The sequence below is a fragment of the Phoca vitulina genome, unplaced genomic scaffold, assembly GCF_004348235.1.
Source record: "Phoca vitulina isolate PV1807 unplaced genomic scaffold, GSC_HSeal_1.0 scaffold7, whole genome shotgun sequence".
Classification (NCBI taxonomy): Eukaryota; Metazoa; Chordata; class Mammalia; order Carnivora; family Phocidae; genus Phoca; species Phoca vitulina.
Genome location: NW_022589710.1, coordinates 50,361,983 through 50,383,465, shown reverse-complemented (window position 1 = coordinate 50,383,465; position 21,483 = coordinate 50,361,983). Strand labels below are relative to the sequence as shown.

General features: G+C 37.6%; 1 protein-coding gene across 1 annotated transcript in view; it reads left to right on the top strand.

Annotated features, from left to right (window-relative positions):
• The window catches only part of CEP128 (centrosomal protein 128), a 419,635-nt gene that overhangs the window by 129,440 nt on the left and 268,712 nt on the right, over window positions 1-21,483 (top strand). Inside the window, exons 14-16 of the mRNA XM_032405704.1 lie at window positions 2,425-2,775; window positions 10,165-10,815; window positions 16,016-16,180. Of these exons, the coding sequence (XP_032261595.1) occupies window positions 2,425-2,775; window positions 10,165-10,815; window positions 16,016-16,180 (1,167 nt within the window). The remainder of the gene's footprint in view (window positions 1-2,424; window positions 2,776-10,164; window positions 10,816-16,015; window positions 16,181-21,483) is intronic.

Below are 21,483 nucleotides of genomic sequence, written 5' to 3'. Positions count from 1 at the left end.
CCCCCCCCCCCCCCCCCCCGAGAGTCTTTTAAGTGGACTTTCAAATATAGTATTATCTATACTGATGTTTCTATCATCAATGTGCATTTTTATTAGGTATTTTTATTTTATTGTAACAAAATTTTATGTGCTGCCAGAAGGTGAAATATTATGTATGACTGCTGTGATAATCTGACAATTTTTAAAACACTGACATTTTTTTCAGTTGGACAAAGCACTAGATTCTTACTAAAGTAACGCTCATTGTTTTTCTCATCAAAAGACCTTCTATATTGAAGTCTGGAATTGTGATGCCACCAGCTTTGCTTTTCTTTTTCAACATTCCTCTGGCTATTCGGGGTCTTTTCTGGTTCCATACAAATTTTAGGATTCTTTGTTCCATTTCTTTGAAAAAAGTGGATGGTATTTTGATGGGGATTGCATTGAATGTGTAGATTGCTCTAGGTAGCATTGACATCTTCACAATATTTGTTCTTCCAATCCATGAGCATGGAACGTTTTTCCATTTCTTTGTTTCTTCCTCAGTTTCTTTCATGAGTATTTTATAGTTTTCTGAGTACAGATTCTTTGCCTCTTTGGTTAGATTTATTCCTAGGTATCTTATGATTTTGGGTGCAATTGTAAATGGGATCGACTCCTCAATTTCTCTTTCTTCTGTCTTGTTGTTGGTGTATAGGAATGCCACTGATTTCTGTGCATTGATTTTATATCCTGCCACTGTACTGAATTCCTGTATGAGTTCTAGCAGTTTTGGGGTGGAGTCTTTTGGGTTTTCCACATAAAATCATATCATCTGCAAAGAGTGAGAGTTTGACTACTTCTTTGCCGATTTGGATGGCTTTTATTTCATTTTGTTGTCTGATTGCTGTGGCTAGGACTTCTAGTACTATGTTGAATAGCAGTAGTGATAATGGACATCCCTGCCGCGTCCCTGACCTTAGGGGGGAAGCTCTCAGTTTTTCCCCATTGAGAATGATATTCGCTGTAGGTTTTTCATAGATGGCTTTTATGATATTGAGGTATGTACCCTCTATCCCTATACTCTGTAGAGTTTTGATCAAGAAAGCATGCTGTACTTTGTCAAATGCTTTTTCTGCATCTATTGAGAGGATCATATGGTTCTTTTTCTTTCTTTTATTAATGTATTGTATCACATTGATTGATTTGCGGTTGTTGAACCAACCTTGCAGCCCAGGAATAAATCCCACTTGGTCGTGGTGAATAATCCTTTTAATGTACTGTTGGATCCTATTGGCTAGTATTTTGGTGAGAATTTTTGCATCCATGTTCATCAAGGATATTGGTCTGTAATTCTCCTTTTTGATGGGGTCTTTGTCTGGTTTTGGGATCAAGGTAATGGTGGCCTCATAAAATGAGTTTGGAAGTTTGGGTGGAACTGGAGGGTATTATGCTGAGCGAAATAAGTCAATCAGAGAAAGACATGTATCATATGACCTCACTGATTTGAGGAATTCTTAATCTCAGGAAACAAACTGAGGGTTGCTGGAGTGGTGGGGGGTGGGAGGCATGCGGTGGCTGGGTGATAGACATTGGGGAGGGTATGTGCTATGGTGAGTGCTGTGAATTGTGTAAGACTGTTGAATCACAGACCTGTACCTCTGAAACAAATAATACATTATATGTTAAAAAAAAAAAAAAAAAAAGATAGGAGGAAGGGGAAAAAGAAGGGGGGGGAAATCAGTGGGGGGAGACGAGCCATGAGAGACTATGGACTCTGAGAAACAAACTGAGGGTTCTAGAGGGGAGGAGGGTGGGGGGATGGGTTAGCCTGGTGATGGGTATTGAAGAGGGCATGTACTGAATGGAGCACTGGGTGTTATACGCAAACAATCATGGAACACTACATCAGAAACTAATGATGTAGGGCGCCTGGGTGGCTCAGTTGGTTAAGCGACTGCCTTCGGCTCAGGTCATGATCCTGGAGTCCCTGGATCGAGTCCCGCATCGGGCTCCCTGCTCGGCGGGGAGCCTGCTTCTCCCTCTGACCCTCCCCCCTCTCATGTGCTCTCTCTCTCTCATTCTCTCTGTCTCAAATAAATAAATAAAAAATCTTAAAAAAAAAAAAAAAAAGAAACTAATGATGTAATGTATGGTGATTAACATAACATAATAATAAAAAAAAAAGACCTTCTATTTTGGTGACAGTCAATTGGAAAATATGTATTTTCCCTTTCTGGATAATGAAATAGTCTAAAAAGAGAAAATATTTCTATAAAGAATTATTCCCAACTAATGTGCCTATAAAATACATAGAAAGGGACTCATATCTTCTAGACTGACTACTAATGAAATTTGGTACAGATGATTCCCATTTCAGTGACATTAGAGATTCTTGTTTGATGCTGTTAGACATCCAATTTTGACAAGAACATGTTCCTAATATTTCTCATGCTTTATTCCCAGAATTTAACACATCAGTTGGAGCACAAGGAAAAGGAGCAACTACAGATGTTGGATCAACTTAAGGAGATCCAGAATCACTTTGAGACTTGTGAGGCCAAACATAAGCATGCCGACCTTCAGATCTCAGAGCTGACTCACCATGCTGAGGAAGCAACCAAGCAGGCCGAGCAGTACCTTCTCGAGTTCCAGCAGTCAGAGGCCCTGAGACAGGAGGCAGAGAAGAGGAGAGAAGAGTTGAAACTGAAAGCTCAGGAGTCCATCAGGCAGTGGAAGCTTAAGCATAAGAAGTTAGAGCGAGCATTGGAGAAACAGTCTGAAACTCTTGATCACCTGACAGACAAGAACAATCAGGTATAAAAGCCAAATTCCTAAGGAATGATTTTTGCTGTGACCATTCATTCATCCATCCTTCGAACAAACACTTGAGTGCCATGCTGTGCATGTAATCTATCAAGATGTCCTTGATAGAAGAGTCTTTATGTCTTGGCTATTGCAAGGTAAAAAGTAATTTAGTTTTTTATCTTTTTAAAGTCTTTTTCATAGTTTAACATTCTGTGAGTTTTTAGAGTTGGCCCTTAAAAGAGATCCATCCCTCTCCCCTAGTTTAGCTTTTAGTTCCCTAAGTTGAAATTGTTCTTTAATGTTCAGTTGGAAAAAAAGTCACGAAGTTTTCCATAATATCACCTGACTTTTCCCCCAGTTGCATGTATTTTAAAATCTTATTTTTAGTATATTTCAACTTAAGTAAGTATTGGTTGGAAATGAGCATTTAAAAATGCAGTAGTTACTACTGGACCATTTTCTGGCAGCAACTATAATGGGTTTCACTGAATGAATGACGTTCACAATCTCACTGCCTGAGCAGTATTACCAGGTCACAAGCCTCTTTAAGATTCTGCTTTTGTGCCTTTTGATCGCAACAAAAAGCATTTCACTGATCCATGTATGCATTGCACATCATCTTTTCCCTTGTATAATCAGTTACTTTAAATGGATTTTATGCTCCTGTGTTGATTCTCAACTATATCTTTGGGTTGAATTAAACCTAGATGTTTATAAGATAATAAACAGGAAAGTCAGGGTTGATTTTTATCCATGTTTAGTCTTGGTTTATCATTTCTGCTTTGTCATTTGTCACTTGTCAAGAATTCTGAACATTCCAGAAGAATAATCATTTGGATAAGTTGACTTTCTTTCAAAGGAAAACACAATGTAGGGCAATTACTTTTATAAAATCAATTGTCAGCACTTAAGAGTGACAGATGCTTATTTCAGATGAGCTGTCATGGAAAAGATGCTTTACCATTTAGATATAAATTTTGTGGACATATAGAGGATGGAGGAAGCGATCACCTTGCACTCATTTTGGATTGCTTTTCAATTTAACCCATCTGACACACACTGGGTGACTAGTTGCCCTGAGGTAAAGCAGTTCTAAAGCTTTCAGACTTGAATCTGAACTGATCTGATCCCAGGAAATTGCTCTACCTTGATTATTCTATTGTCAATCTGGTCTGGCAACTGGTTCAATGAGCATGACAGTAGGGGAGGTAGCTAGAAAGAAGGGGGTGGGAGGGATTGATTGATTGAAACCCATCTGGGGATTTTACTTAATTAGAGGAAATTTAGAAGGGTCCATGTCATCAGACAGTATCCTAATCCATGGTGCAGAGTTTTCTAGATGGAGTTTTTTAGAATATTCAAAATTGTTAAACCATTATTTCCCAGAATGCCCCTGATACAATTATTTTTATCACTTAGCATTGCTAATGATAAGCAAAGAGTAGTTTTAAAGTGATTGCCACAGTTAGGGTAGTATCACAATTATCACAGCAGGCATTGTAATTTCCACTTTAAAAGCCTTAAAAATGAATGCGGCATGTTGCAGTTAGAGCAGTGGTTAATCAAGGAAGAAAGGGTAACAGCTATTTCATTGCACATGCAAGTGTCCGGTAAATCCATGAGATGTGGAAATACATTGTAAATAATTTTGGAAACAAGCATCTATATGTTTATGTCTTACTGAATAATACCTCTAAGGAGTATTTAATTCTTAATAAAATCACAAAGCCACCCTAAGGCATTAGGAATACAGCCTACTCTTTTTTTGTTTTGTTTTTGGTTTTTGTTTTTTTGGACTAATTATTTTCAAAAAGTGACTGTAGGGCATATTTGGAAGTATATATTAAAATAAAAATAATACTAATTTCCAAATAAAACGCATTATGTTTTGCAGAGTAAATTGTTTAATAAGTAGCCTTGTTGAGCCATTTTCCAGGCTCAAACGCTGCAGTTTTGTGTTTTGTCTACTTCCATTTCTCTTTTTCCAGCATAATTTATTTTCTGCTTTAAGATTTGCCACTTAAAAATGTAGTAGAAGGCTAAAGAGTTGTATTTTCTTAAAAACTGCTCTGATTTACTTTTCTTCTGTTTTTTTACATTTTTGGAAGTTTGGTAAGATTATTAGGTATATATCCTATTACAAAACTACTTTGTTATCGAATGATATGGATAGCATATCACCACAAATAGCATATCATTGCAGAAAAAACCCAGAAAGATCAGATTGTATACTTTCCTTGAAAGAAAATGGCATGGATGTTTACATCAGGGCATCATGATATGATGTTCTTAAGGGATATGTAGATAAACATATAATGGAAGACCTAAAATTCTGTAGATACAAATAATCTAATCATTAACTGTGATATTTTTATCTTTCTTATTTTTTATTTTTTTCTCTATCTTTTAAAGTGCTATTTGAAGTTAATGGTTCTTATACCTGTTTTGAAAATGATAAAGGAAAAAATTTTGAACTTGGATTCTGATCACAATGTATGCTTTTCTGAATATTTCCAAAATCATAGATCTATATTTTAATATGGATGATAGGAATGCTTCTTAGGTTGGTTGTTTTTCTTGCTGAGTTGGCAGAAGAATTGGTTTGCCCTGTATTGAGCTTTTTGCTTGACAATATTTGACTTCAAGAATCTTAAATTTCCATCTTTTCTTTTTTTGTATTGCCTTCATGCTGAGGAAAAAGGGAGTATATGTAATATATACTGTCTTTTAAAAGCTGAATTTTTCAATTTAAAGGTTGAAAAATAAGGATCAGTGCTAAAGTACATTTTAAATGTGTATATGGTTCTGTCCTATGCAATTTTAGAAAGGCTAAAGTACTGATATATTAGAATAATCCAGCAGTCCATCTGCATGTACCTTCATATGCAGAAAAATAATTTTTATTTCTTTTTAAAATTTTTTCTACCTTTTAGTTAATTAAAAAACAAAAACAAGCCCAAAAATCTGTGTGTACTTTGTGGTCAGGCTTTGAGGAGTTGGTTTGTGTTCTTATTATGGTTTCAGACAGTATCATTCTCTGGCTTCACATAGCCATTTTCAATCCTCCCTTCATTATCTTCTCTTACAGCTTTTCTTCTTTGGAAGCTGGGTTTGCTTGGTTAGAACATTCTCTTCTCATTGTTCCTGACTTGTTCCATTATGCCTCTATATTTCTCAAGGAGTTTTGCACCTGGCTTCCCCTCAGCCTGTTAAATTACATGTAATTCTTGTCATCTTTGGTGATTACAAAACTCAAGTCAGCAACCTTAAACTTCAGCATCCTTAAACTTCACTAATTTCCCATTTTACAGTGACCTTCAAGTCACTCAGCAGCTAATTTCTGTGGCTAAAATTTGTCCTCATCTGTAATTTCTCTATGTGAATTCAAATCTTTAGTTCCAAAATTTCAGTCTCTGATCTTACACATTTCTTTTATTTCCTTTTCCTTTTTTAACCATTACCATCTGATTTTGATCTTTCCACATTCCTCTGGTTGACCAGTCATTTCCTGGAATCCTTTTTTTTCCTGTCAGATTGGACTTTGTGAAAAGCTACTCTGATGACATGCTCACCAGCATCTTTGATTTCTTTCTTCCACCTCACACATCTAACTGATCTTCAGTCTGGAATCAACCCAACTCTTATTTTTCCCATTTCTGCTCCTGACTAGTACCAGCAAAACTTACCTAGAAACATCAGTTGGCTTCTATAGTGGTCTTGATTATCCCCATCTACTCTCTGCCCCAATCCGTTCCATTCCATTCAGAAACTAATGCAGGCCAGTTACCAAGCACATAACCCTGTTCTGAGCAATGAAGAATGAGTTACGAAGTTTGTTGGGGGGAGCTTATGGTAAACATTTACTCACTCCTGAAGAAGATACATAAGAGAGATTTTTCTCCTTCTCTGGTTTTGTCGTATTCGGCTGTGACGCTTGCAGTGGCCAAAGTTGGCTGTCTTGCTATGGTCCTGAGAACGAAGTCTCTCACGCAAGAAGGTATTGCCGAGAGAAGTGCCGAGAGGTGGACCTAGAGCTTTGACACCATGTCTGGAACAGTTCTGCCTGGAATGATATTAAATTACCTTGTAGTTTAAGTCAGCTTGAATTGGAGTTTTCTCTTACTCTCAGCAGAAGATACTCAAGCTGATATGAAACACCAGTTCTCGGAGTAAGGAGCTTTAAGTAAAAGAGCCTAAAATGTAGGATTAACTAAGTAGAGAAATGAAGTGGGGACAGGAGGATCATACATTTCTAAAGGGAAAGTTGACAAACTGTGCTATTGGAAGTAGTTAGTTGAACCATCAGAAATCCTACCTTGGGGCAGTGATGGTGTGCCTCAGAGTTTTCATACCAGTCACTTAATACTGGTATGAAAACTTTAGGATGTTGGCATGTGTTGTGATCTTACTGCAGCCTTCAGGAAAGTTCCACAAGAGAAAGACAAGTATAGGTTGAAGCCTGCCTGTCTAAAAGCAGAGAAAAATAAATAATAAAAGCAGAGCGCAAAATTTCTTGGGAGGGGGGCGGGTAGAGAGACTGGAAATCTGCAATCTATAATCCAAATATACGGGGTCTGATAATTTGGAGTTTTTCAGTGTTGGAATAGCCAAATGATCTGTCCTTGCTGAAGTTAGTCCAAGCAAGAGAGGGAAGTAGGAAACTTAGCTGAAATAAAAATGAGGTGAAAAACAAGCCTGATTTCTCAGGCCCCTTTCAAGTGCTTCTACTTAAGCATTCTTGGCCAGACAAAGGGGATCCAAGTCTATTGTTTTGAGTTCCCTCAAGATAAAACCTCTTCGACTGAGGGCCCCTGGGAATGTCCAGGATATTGAGGTGGCAGTTAAGACACTGTCATTTTCAGACTCGGAGACAATGTCTAGACAAAATCTTGGGCTGTGGCTGCTAGCCAAGCAATTAACAAAAAGCAAATAGAACTTACTTAGTTTTTAGTATCTGTATTGCCAAAGAAATAGCAAACTTGACTAACATAGTCTGTGACTGTCCACTCTAAGGCTGCCACCTTTGTCATGAGTTGATGCGATGTTTGGAATACTGAAACCGAGGGCAAAACCTGCAGAATTGTAGAGTAGCAGTGCCTGAGTTTTGAAGGACTCTTCAAGTGCTCCATCTCTGGTGTTCCTGTTATGTCAGAAAAATAAATACCTTTGCTGTTTAAACCAACTTTAGGAAGATAATGTAGTATTTTGTAATCAAAGATGTTTTACCTGCTAGAGCTTCATCTTGAAAATAAAATCTTTATCTTCAGGGCTGCATGGAAGTCTCTTAACTCCTGGCCAGGGGCCTATGTTATCTGTTCCAAACATCAATCACTGTCTTGAAGCCACCTCTCCTCGTTCTCAGGCCCCTCTTGCATTATCCTTACAGCCAAGACTCGATTCTGTCGGTTTCTATCTTCTCTAGTATGGTAAGTAGAGTGACCTCCCAGAGATGACTCACCCTAATTCCTGGAGCCTGTGAACATGATGAGATCACTCTCATGGTTATGTTATATGGCAGAGTTGACCTTAAGATAAGGAGATTATCTGGGTGGGCCTGATCTAATCACAGGAATCCTTAAAAGCCTAGAAATTTTTCTGGCTGTTGAGAGAATGGGAAGTCAGAGGATTTGAAACACAGGAAAGATTCATTGTGGTGTTACTGGCTTCAGAATCTGAGGGGTCCATGAGCCAAGGAGTGTGGGTGGCCTTAGAAGCTCAGAGCAAACCCTGGCCCAAAGCTAGCTAGGAAATAGACACCAGAGTGTTAAGAAGCGCATGGAACTAAATTTTGCCAACGACATGGATGAACTTGGAAGTGGATTCTCCCCCCAAAGCCTCCAAGTAAGAGCACAGGCCAGCTGATACCTTGACTTTAGCCTTAGGAAACCCTCGGCAAAATACCTCTCCTGGACTTGGGATCTGTGGAAACAGGGTAACAATAAATGGTATTGTTTTAAGCCATTAAGTTTGTTGGAATTTGTTACACTGCAGTAGAAAAATAATACATCTACCCTTACCTATATTTCTAGCCATTTTTCCTGTCTTTCAAAGTAAAATCTTTCCTCTGTGGTCCTTAGTCTTTTCAGTCCAGGGGCATTGCTTTATCAGTTATACCTGCTCTTCAAAGATCTGATTACTGTCTTACACGAATGCCTCCCTGGGATCCTGGCTTCTCCTTGAACTTGATCCTCTGCCGATTTTTTTTTTTTTTCCTCTTTCCCACTAGTCTTCATCACAACCCTATGATACAGGTGCCATTATTATCTTTATAAAGATAAATAATCTCCTTGAGGCCCTAGGGTGACTTATGACTGGACTGAGAATCGCATTCAGTTTTCTGTGGTCAGAGCTCAATTGCTTAACCACCTCCTTTTATTATTTCTCATGCTGGCTTCATGCTGTTTTTCCCTGCTAAAACTGACAGGGTTTTGAGGAAACGGTTTCTTTGGAGTGATTGACTCATTGTAGTTTATCTTGAATTGTTTCATACTAAGTATAAAATATAAAGTGTAAAACTGCCTTGTAAGTATTTGCATTTTTACTCGTTATTTCTAATTCTGAAATGAGAATCTTAATTTTCTTTTTTCTGGGTTCAAGCCATGGCAGGCATCCGTAAGCAGAGATGGAGATTGTTCTTGGTGCCAGTGTTGGGGGGAAGGGGGGGTGATTCCAGCTTCCTTAGCTGCTGGCTTTTTCATTGCATTGGGAGGTGGTGCGGATGAGAGGGGTAGTTCTGGGCCTCCATCCATCCCTCAGTGTCCACCTTCACCCTACAGAGAATCTGGCAAAGGGTGATGGACGTCTGGTCCCTTGACTTTTCTCTTGTGTCCCTTTCCCACCTATCCTAATCTTAATCTCATTTATATCTTTATGGGGCTTCGAGACTCCCAATTACATACTGGTGTATTTCCTGTCCCTACAGACTCTATTAATAATGATTGATTGTACCAAAACCTTTCTTAGATTATATCTGCATGCTTCCGTATATTGTCTTCCTTCTCTATTTTGAGGTTTCTCCTTTTTAAAAGTGTGCAATTGAAATGCAAAGAACTGTTATTTTAAGTAACATATTGTTTCAACCTCTGGTAAATTATAATAGGAATCTTTTTCTTTCCCCCTTCTTTTGCTAAATTTTATCCTACATTTAAATAATTATTTATAATCAAGGATTGATATGTGTTGGTGATGAAAATCTGCAACATATTGTTTCAGTGTGGTGCTACATCAGGGTAATTGTATTTTTCTTTTTCTAGCCTAAAAGCTATTTTTCATTAAAAAATGGAAAAAATACAAAATACTATTTTATGGATTTTTCTTCTCCTGTGTATTAAACTTTATTTTCTGACAGTCTCTCTGGTGGATTTTATAGTTTTTTTTTGTTTTTTTTTAACCTGATAGATTCTAAAAGAAAAGGATGAACTGAAAAGCCAGCTTTATACAGCATTACAACAAATAGAGAATCTTCGAAAGGAATTGAACGATGTCTTAACCAAGCGTGCCCTTCAAGAGGAGGAGCTTCACTGTAAGGAGCAGAAACTAAGTGATGTTAAGGCTCATCAAGCTGACCTTGAACTACAAATCAAGGATTCCCTGGGCACTATCCAAAGGCTAGAAAGTGAATTGAAGCATCAGAGTAAGATTCAAAGCCAGATGAAAGTTGAGAAAGCTCACCTGGAAGGAGAAATCACAGAGCTAAAGAAGAGCCAGGCCAGGGACAAAGCCCAACTTCTCGAGATGCAAGAGGCCATCAAGAACTTGAGTGCCATCCGGGCAGATCTCGCTAATAAATTAGCCGAGGAACAGAGAGCCAGGAAAGAGGTGCTTAAGAACCTTGCTGACCTAAAGACACAGGTGAAATCCAGAGATGAAGAAACAGATACAATCATTACACAGTTAAAGCTAGAACGAGACGTTCACCAGAGGGAGCTGGAAGATCTCACATCGTCATTGCAGAGTGTGAAAACGAAACACGAACAGAACATCCAGGAGCTGATGAAGCACTTCAAGAAAGAAAAGAGTGAGGCTGAGAATCATATTAGGACACTGAAGGTACCTGCGCTGAATTATCCTGATGATACTGAAGGAATTTTTCTGGTGGCTCATGAAGTTAATAAAGCGTAAACTTTCAGAGATCATTCTGTATTCCTAAGCACTGAAGGGAAGATAAAACTAACAGTAAAGAGGCTTATTCATGCCTGTTCAGCCAGGTTGAAATGAGTTCTAGCAGCCACCTGGGAGCACCTATTTCAGAGCACTGAAGCTCTTTAAAAAGAACGTTTAGCTATTTTGGGAGTTCAGGAAAGGCAGAGGTGGCAATAAGTCGTGGACCTGAAACGTGCCCTCATTCAACATTTGTGACCTCCTAAAATATAAAAGGCAAAGACTTGTTAAGGCCATAGAAGTCATAACCACAGTCCTTTATTAGTATGGTAACTAAAGTGGATCAGCTTATGAGCTGTGTAAACCCAAGGGTTTTGAGATTTACCCTTTCTTTTCCAAATCAAAGTTGGCCTGGGTAAATGCATAACTGAGATCTTGCATTTGGGGAAATGTTTCTAGGATCTAATGGTATTAGCCTTATCCCCATGCAGGGGAATTATTTTATAACATGATTGTCAGGAGTGTGATAAATCTGTCCCTCCTTCCTGCTTTAGTTTTTTTCCATAGTACTTATCATCATATGATATAGATTCCATATTATTTATTTTTAGTCTCCCTTTATTAGAATGAAAACTCCATGAGGACTGGGATTTGAGTCTGTTTTGTTTACACCTATATCTCCAGTGCCTAGAACAGTTCCTGGAACACTGTAGATATCCACTGAATAGGTGAATAAGTAGATAAGTCTTCAAGGGTTAATTATAATTTTTTTTCAAATTCCTTGAAATACAACTACCATAAAAATGCTTATGATGAAAGATGAAATTATAATGAAATAGCTGACATTTGTAGAATGCTTTCAGCTTTTTATGAATTCTCCCCCAGTTCCATATAGCCTACTGGCAATAGTGGATTTGGGGTTATTAATTGGGGTGCGCAGAGCAGAATGGAGACTGGGGGAATAGGTAGGAGGGCCTTACTATATTTCATTCAACCTAAGATACCATCAGTTATAAGGTTCATCATTATGTGCTACTAAGAAAAAAAAAAATACTTCTGAAAACTTAACATACTCTCAACTGCAAGACAATATGCCAAGACAGAGGTGGTAAAATGTGGAAAAATATGTCTTAATATTGATGAAATATGGCATAATAGTCTGTCAGAGTTGATGAGGACATAAACAAAAGTAGAATCAGAGATATGGAGAAGAGCTAATCTTAAAATATATGTCACATGTTGGTTGATTGGCTGTGACAATAATAATAATACTAGCAGACATTTTTTTTTTCCGGCACTTAGTTCATGCCAGTCATTACTGTAAGAACTTTACGTGCGTTAACCACTTAATCCTCACATCATCCCTGCAGATTGTTTGGTATTTCTTCTCTAATGAGGAAATTGAGGCGTGGAAAGTTAACTGCCCAAGGTCTTAGAGCTGGAAAGTAGCAGAGACAGGGTTTGAACCTAGGTAGTCAAGTGCCTGTGTTCTTAACTACACTGCTATAGTCGAAAAGGTTTAGAATCGGGGTGCCTGGGTGGCTCAGTCGTTAAGTGGCTGCCTTCGGCTCGGGTCGTGATCCCAGGGTCCTGGGATTGAGCCCCGCATCGGGCTCCCTGCTCGGCGGGAAGCCTGCTTCTCCCTCTCCCACTCCCCCTGCTGTGTTCCCTCTCTCGCTGTGTCTCTCTCTCAAATAAATAAATAAAATCTTCAAAAAAAAAAAAAAAGAAAAGGTTTAGAATCAAGGATGACTAGGCACAGACTTGGGTGACAAGGTGGATGATGAGACTGTCAAGGTAGATAATGCAGAAAGAAGAGAGATTTGGAGAGAGGAGTCGCAAATCCAGTTTTTGTTTGTTTGTTTTTTAGCATGTTGAGTTAGGTAGAAAGGAACGGAAGCCTAACCATGAAAGACCTAGGCAGAACAGTTTTTAGTACCTAATGGGTTAGACATTGAGGACGAAAGTGAGATTAAAGTTGGAATATTTGGGATCCAGTGACCCATTGGTGGTAGTTGAAATCATGGGATTTTAATGAGATCATGTAGGGAGAAAGAAAAGGATGAAATTCTAGAACACCAATGTTTAAGGGAAGTACTGAGAAAAAGGTTCTAGCAGGTAAGAATAAAGGACTATATGAGAGACAGGAGGGAACCAGAAAAGAATGGTGTCTTGGAAACCTAGGCAGGGCATTTCAAGAAAGGTATAGTCAAGAGTGTTGAAAGTGCAGGGTGCCTGGGTGGCTCACTTGGTTAAGTGTCTGCCTTCAGCTCAGGTCATGATCCCAGGGTCCTGGGATTGAGTCCCGCATCAGGCTCCTTGCTCAGCGGGGAGCCTGCTTCTCCCTCTGCCTACCACTCCCCCTGCTTGTGCTCTCTCTCTCTCTGACAAATAAATAAATAAAATCTTTTTTTTTAAATAAGAGTGTCAAATGTGGCAGGTTAAAAGAAGAACTAAAAACGTGTTCATTCCATTTGTCAGAGATGGCTAGGGAAGGTCCATGAGGAAATGTGAGGGGGTTGGATCAAAACAGAGTAGATAGTATTCAACAGGAGACAGGGCAGTTTCCCCCATCCTTTCTTTAGGAAGTGCTTTGTATTCATGTGTAGTGAAATGACAGTAAAGCTTTGAGAAATTACCTGTGTGTAAAGAGTGTATAACTTAGAAATACTGTGTAGATATTTTGAAATTTTTAGGCATTTTTTTTTTTAATTTGGAAGACAGAAATAGAGGAAGGGTATTTCAGCCACTCTTTAATATGGTACAAAAGCAGCGTAAGAGCTTAAAAGGAGAACCAGAGATTGTGAGCACTTTCATTGTAAACTGAATGAGTTGCCCATAAGGAAAAAACCCCTACCTCTTGCTATTTCACTAACATAATCCTATACTTTTTACTTATTTATATTAATTAGAAGGAGTTGATAATAATGGTCATCACAGATTACTTAGTGTACTGAATTATATACAAGAGGACTTTGGACAAATAGCTCTATAAATGTTCTATTTCTTTGTCTTTTGGCTTCACCCTTATTACTTTTTTGGGTCTAATAAATGCTGATGCGTTAGCCATATTTTTTTCTCTGCACGAATTATGTTTTCCCCATCTAGGACTACTTACGCCTATTTTTAAATTTAAACGTAAAATATTTTAATGAAATACTCTAGCTACTATTAATATTTGAAGGATATTGGGTTATTACCTCATTATGATTTCAACAGAAATCATTTGGTAGAGCCTTTCTTTGGGGGGCGGGGATCAAAAGACCAAGGATTTGAGCTCTGTACTTTTTCTACTTGCTAGCTATATGATCTTGGTCGTTACTAAACCTTTTTCCCCCTCATCAATAAAATGGGACTAGTAATGTCTTTATCACAGGGTTTTGAGAGTACAGCATCACTTTGTAAACCTTAGAGTGAAATGTAAATGTACTAAAATCACAAGAAGTAAGTTTAGTCAAATTTAGGCATTGGCATGTGGGTAAATGTTTTAAAAAAGCCTCTCGGGGCGGGGGGGGGGGGGTCAAGGAGGAAACCCTGATTTGTAGCATTTGCCCAGTTTAGTGTTGGATATATACCGCATTTGACTTCAGGCTATCACAGAAGACATCACCCGAGAGGGACAGTGTTGGGAAGAGCGAAGCACAGCTGCTTCTTAAGGCTCCCTGAGCCAGCTCCAGTTCTCCACAGGCCTTACGGGGAACCTTCTATACCCAAGAGTTGCATTAGCCATAAAGAAAAGGCAAAGCATTCTATTGAAACTTAAAATCATAATTGAGCAATTTTCCTGATGAGAGACTTTATTTTGTAATTTTGTTTTGGGTTGTGAAAACAGGATTCCTTATTAAAAATCAATTCCTTTGTTAATTTAAAATGGTATCCAGTCTTAGGTGAATTTTGTGAGGTGAATATAATACAGATTTTGTCTAAAGCTGACAAAACTTCCTCTCAGGAAATTGATTCCCGTGATTGAATTCCTACATACCTGATTACACACATAAAATATACTTGTAAAAAGAAACATGTATTTTAGAAATTAAAACATGTGTTTTAAACAGATCATAGGTAGTTGCTTACAAGCTGTTAGTAACTGGTAGGTGTGACCAGTTAACATTGCTAAGTTGTACCCAGCTGGTTTTTAAAAATGATAAATGTACCTTCCTAAAGGCAGTGTGGCGGAATAGTTGAAAGCCTTGCACATTAGAATTCCTGGGTTCAAATCCTGGCTCTGCAGTTCCTTATTACATATCCTGGGGCAAGGTTATTAGTGTCTCTGGGCTTCAGCTTCAAAAAAGGAGGCAGTAGTAATAGTACCTCCCTGGTCAGGTTGTTGTGAGGAATGAGGAAAAACTATGCAAAGAGGTCTGAGAGCAGTGCTTGACATATAGGAAGTGTTTGCATCATTGTTATTTTAAAAGTTTTAAAATTCACATACTTGGCCAATCTTTATTGTACATGGAATAGATTATTCCTAATTTTTTCTTAAAGATTCTGGTTATATTTGAAAAAAAGATAAAAAACCAGGTACTTTATTAATTACACTGTTGGTACTGAAATAATAATCACTGATCAACTCCTTTTCAAGTTAAGTTACTTGTAGTTTCTTGGCTGCTACAATTCATAATACTTTCAGCCTCACAGGGTGGGATCAGTAATTTTGTTGTACTGAAAGCACACAGTTCTTTCACAAAACCCAGGAGAGAGGTTGAACAGGAATGTTGTAAAGCTCCTTTTATAGAGGAGGAAACTGATCAGTCAGTACTGGGTCATAGTATTTCCCTTTTGGGACACCTCTCACAACCCCTTTCCCTCTCAGCAGAGTTGGGGTGCCAGCTTGGGGTTGGCACAGTATTTGCTTCTGCCTTCGTTAAGCACTTATTCATTGTTGTAGAATTGATAGGTGCATCTGGCAATTTACTGTTCATATTTGCTATCTCAGCACCCAGTACAGTACCTTTCACTGAGTAAGTGCTCAGTGAGCACTAAGGAGTGATTGAATAAATGCAAGGGGCATTTCCTTTCCTTTGTATGTTCTGTACAGGCGCTTAGAGCAAAATCTTGAAGTTTTTGCCCACTGATAAAATGTGTAATTTGTTTGGTGTACAATTTAGCTGTGGCCAGTGGACTTTTTCTTTTCTCCTCTTTTTCTCAGGCAGAAAGTATAGAAGATAAGAATACGGCTAAAGTCCATCGTTGTCAGCTAGAGAAGGTGAAATCACAGTGTGACAGGCTGACAGAGGAATTAACCCAGAATGAAAATGAGAACAGAAAACTGAAGCTAAAATATCAGGCTTTGAAGGACCAGCTAGAAGAAAAGGTAAAAATATGAATGAATTCTAATTTTACTTATTCAGATTTCTTCTAGTATTTCTTCTGGAATATATTTTATGTGATTTTTTTTTTAAAGAGAGAGTGTGCCTGCAAGTGGGGGTGGGGAGGGGCAGAGGGAGAGGAAGAGAGCGAAAGAGAATCTTAAGCAGCCTCCACGCTCATCATGGAGCCTGACGTGGGGCTCAATCTCAGGACTCTGAGATCATGACCTGAACCGAAATCAAGAATTGGTCACTTAACTAACTGAGCCACCCAGGTGCCCTCATTTTATGTATTAATAAATACTAATTGTAGTCTTTCATAGGAAAGTTATATTGGTGCCACAAAAAAAATGATAGAATAAAAATCCAGCATTCTAATAAACTTTCAACCAACTATTAACCTTCTACTACATTTGATTTTTAAATTTCTTCTGGATCTTAAAATAGGAGTTTAGAGGCAAGGTAGCAAAGAAAGGAATTCTGGTTTATTGAGGACCTGTTATATGTCAGATTTTGCTCTAAGCGTCTGTACAGAACATACAAAGGAAAGGAAATGCCCCTTGCATTTATTCAATCACTCCCTAGTGCTCACTGAGCACTTACTCAGTGAAAGGTACTGTACTGGGTGCTGAGATAGCAAATATGAACAGTAAATTGCCAGATGCACCTATCAGTTATGCCAGTTGATTTACATGTGTGTGCTTATTCAGTTCTCACAGCTCTTTGGGTTAGATTTTATTGATCCCTTTTAACCTATGAGGAAACTGAGGCTCAAAATGAAACCTGTTATAGTTAAGTGCTCACTATGTGCGAGGCACTTTTAATGCTCATGGAAGTTTTATGAAATCGATACTATTATGCTCATTTTTTCAGTTTCAGGGACTGAAGCTTAAGAAGGTTGGTAACCTTGGAACATCCCTAGCAGGCTTACTGCTTTCCTTTCAGTAGATATGTGAATTTATTTTGAGTGTCTGCTGTATATCAGGCATTGGGCAGAATGCTAGGGACTTTGAGAGAGTCACTACTTTTGTGCCAAAGTCAACTAGGAATAGAAGACAGAGTATTTTTCTTCCACCAGCTTCCAAAAAGGATTGGTAGTTGGGTATTATAGAAGTCACATGTAAAGATGACCACTGAAGTACTTACTGATAGTAGGATAAGACAACATAGACAGGGTCAAATGAGCCCCTACTTGATAAGGTTACATGTATGAGGAAGGTGCCACCGCTGGGTGGGGTGTCATAAAATGCTGCACACCTCTAGGAAGAAACTTCCTTAACCACTTTACTAATCTTTTCCTCTTTATGTTTTCTGCAAAATTCACTATACTTTATAGGTATATTTTTTTACCTTTCTAGTAATTGTTAAAATCAAGGAAATAAGATACAAGTTTGGTGTTTATGATTAAATGTGCTAAATTAAGTTGCTAAATTTAGGCCTACAATCTTGACAACTGCTGCAATTTAGTTCTTATGTCATGCTTTGTTTTGAGTGTGTCCAGTGTTCACACATATTTACTGTATCTGTTGCCAGGGTGTAGTTGCTGTGGAGATAATGCTAAATTTCCCAACTTTTTCATAATTAAAATTCTAGCCAGAAGATTGTGTTAACGTGTTTTACACTTACACATTTGCATTTAAGAAATAGTGGTGAAAATTTCTTATGTTGGGATGTAAGTTTACCTTGCTATGCTTAAAATAAATGTTTCTTCACTGATTCTATCTGTGATGTTCTAGATATATACGTGTTATCACACGTTCATATAAATGGAACATTCACCTTGCGACAGAGTTTCAAGAGTTAATGATTGTATTCCATAGCTATGTATTGAGCATCCAGGATGTGGCAGGCCTTGTTCTGGGAGCTGAGGGTTGGATATAGATAAGACACGGGTCTGCAACTGAATGCTTGTAGACAGATCATGAAAAACAAAATCGCTTTCAGTTGTTAAAACTGTATAGTCGAGTCTTGACAGTGTGTGCTAATGCAGAGAAAAGATGTCTCTGGAGTCTAAACTCGTGAATAATCTTAAAGATATAATAATCTTAAACACACAAACGTAAATATATATATATAGCTTCTATGCTTGCTTTTCTTTTAGAAATATTTTTTGTATACATGATTATTGCATACTTTGGATTCACTCAGCTGTTTGTGTTGACCTGTGCCATAGTATATGGTTACATATGAATCAAAATTTTGTTGGGTCCCGCCATCTATAGATAGGGCTCTGCTCTCTGAGAGGTGGCATAGCATTAGTGGGTATGGGCAGAACGTTGAGTGTAAATCATTTTCTAGCTGTATGGCTTTAAACATATTGCTTAAAACTCAAAGCCTCAGTTTTATCATCTTTAAAAAGGTATGATGATACCTCTACTATAGAATTAAATGTGAAAAAATATATAAAGTGCCTGGCAGAGTAACTGATATCTAATAAGCTATCAATTAGTAAATGCCATTATTTTGTTATTGTTGTGTTTCCAAATAAATGCTGCTTTGTGGTTCAACCAAGCAGTCAACCAGTCAGCAAGTATTGATTGACTGCCTGTGGTCCATCTAATAATGTTAGGTAGTGAAGGGCCAGGGACCTGGGAGTAGGAATTATTGCCAAACTATGCAGATTGGAAGTTTAGAACCAGACTGCGTTGAATCACTTGAGACAGATGGCCCACAAAGGAGGCTCCCTTGTGAAAAGAGCTGGCAGTTCTATTAGCAAGTGATATTGAAGGCATGTGTGTTAAGCAAACCAAACAAGTGGGCAGTTTTATAATTATGTTTTCTATTTGAGGGCAGGAACCCAATCTTGATTGTTTTTCCATCTCCAAGATCAGGCACAGAGCCAGATACACAGTAGGTAATTTGTAAGTGAATTGTGGATAAAGAGGGGTGTGTGTGTATGCATACATACATGCTTGCACATATGTGTAATATGTAGATAAAAATATGGATAACCTATGAGTATATGTACATTCATTTTGTGTGTGTGGGGGGGGGACAGCAGACTGCAGAAAATAAAAACAAGAAAACAAGACGAAAATATATTTTCAGTGGAAAAAAAAAAAAAAAAAGCCCCATGACTTCTGGCCCAAAGATTACTATGTAAGCAATGCGTTGAACTTGATAAATGGGGCCTTAGGGCTTGAAGGGGTTTCAAATGTGATTCTGCTATAATCAAAAGGGATGCCTTTCTTGTTTACCTAATATAGCATTATTCTCGCATGCCCATCTTAGTGGCCGAAGTGGCACTTCCCCTCTTTTTTAAATGTCTTGCTACTATTTTGACCGCTTACTTTAGGTCTTTGTTTCTTGTCATGTTATTACTTTGTAAGCTAAGAAATGTTAAAATTGCATCACAATTCATATAAAGCCATTAGCATCAGCAGCCTGAATCAGCAGTAGAAGATTGCTGTTAGGATATATGTACAGAATAACTAACTTTGGCATATTTTCCTCATGTATTCAGTGGTGATATGTGGTAATAAAATGCATTTTTTCCAACATCTGATTTTGCTTTAACATCAAATGTTATTTTTTCAATTTTACATGACATAGAGAACAAGTATTGTGCAACGCACAGAATTTGTACATATGCATTTAAAACTTTATTATGAACTTCTTACTGGGGAAAAAGCTCTCGTGAAACGTTAGGTAGAACTTTGTAGTGTCGTTGAAATTTGTTATTCCTTTTGCTTAAAATTTTAAAGGAAAATATTTGATTTCTTCTTTTGTTCTAAAAGGATCTTATTAATATTAATCTTTTTATTCTTCTGGCATTTACCTGGAAACTCATAATGCTGTTTGTTTTATCAGAAATATATTTTTATTGGTTTCACTGGAATCTGAATCATCAAAAGAGTTAGCATATAATTAAGCCATTTTTGCTCAGCAAGTCAACATCAAAGTTTACATAGTGAAGATTTTAAATGTCTTCTCTATACAGACCTGTATCTGATCCAACTTAAAAAAATTTTGTTAAAGTAGGTATGAGTTTACTAATGATACTGGCCATCTTTGGGGAGCTTTCCACGTAATTTTGTAGTGTAAGTATTAAACATTGTTTTTAATTTTGAACATGTTTACATGATGTTTTAGACATAAATATGGTGTCTGAATTTAAGAGAATATTATTTTGTAGATTATTCTGTTTATACTGTGTCTATTCTCTTGAACCTTATGTTTTGGAAGTATGGCTGTTTTATGAAAAAATATATACAATATTTTGTTCAGGTATTTTTATAAGCAGTGAGAAAAATGGCATGAAAAATGATAGTAATGTTCTGAGATTGTTTTCCTATGTCCAATGTAGACATAATACATTAATTTTCAGATATTAGAGAAAGAGTAATTTTATTGATTATATTCATTTTTATAAATTCTGAAATTGTTTAGAAAAATATTTTGTTCTTTAAGAGGGAACTTTAAAAATTATAAAACAGATTTTCACTTGGATAATGCAGGGTACTTTATAGGGAAGGTTTAAAAACTCACCTGTGATCTTACCACCTAACTCTCTTGCATTCGAGTTCTGGTGGAATTCTTTTTGGGGTTCTTTTCTACACACACAGATACACAGATCCCATTTGGGATCATTCGCCATGCACAGCTTTGTGTTCTGAATTTGCCTGTGTCCTTGAACATTTTTTAAAGTCAAGTTTATTTGACATCCAATATTTTATCTGGTGAATGTGGCATTCTCTTGTTGATTACATTACTGTGTCTTTTCTATTTTAAAATTATAGATCAAGTAATTTCTCTCCTGTATGATCTAGTACTTTCCATATTTGGAGCTTTCATTTGTATTTGTTACTGATTTAATTCTAAGGAGAATTATGCAAACAGGCTTCTTGCTACTAGATACCCAAACCTGGAGGAAGCCAGAGGGATCCACTCTCCTCATTTTGCTTTTCTCCTTTAATCCACCCATAATCACAACCATATGTAGAACTCCCCCCGTTATGAGAGATGCTGTCACATGGGTACACATACCTTGTGGCTATAGCTAGCCATGACAATGTTGGAAGATTCTTCAGTAGTTTGTTTTTCTGCCCCACAAGAAAATCTATGTGCTAGCTTTTATTTTTAAAAAGCAGTGTCAGTGTTTACAAGATCGCACTGGAATATTGTGCAAAGGTGGTGTTTCCCAAAACACTTTGCATCAGTTTAATTCTGAAGTATAAAAGAACCTTAAACAATATTAATCCTCCACCACCTTCTTTTATAGATGAGGCAGGTCTGGCTCAAAGAGTTAATTGACTTGCCCAAGTGCACCAGCTGTCCATTGGTAGAAATGGAAATAGGAATCAGGCTT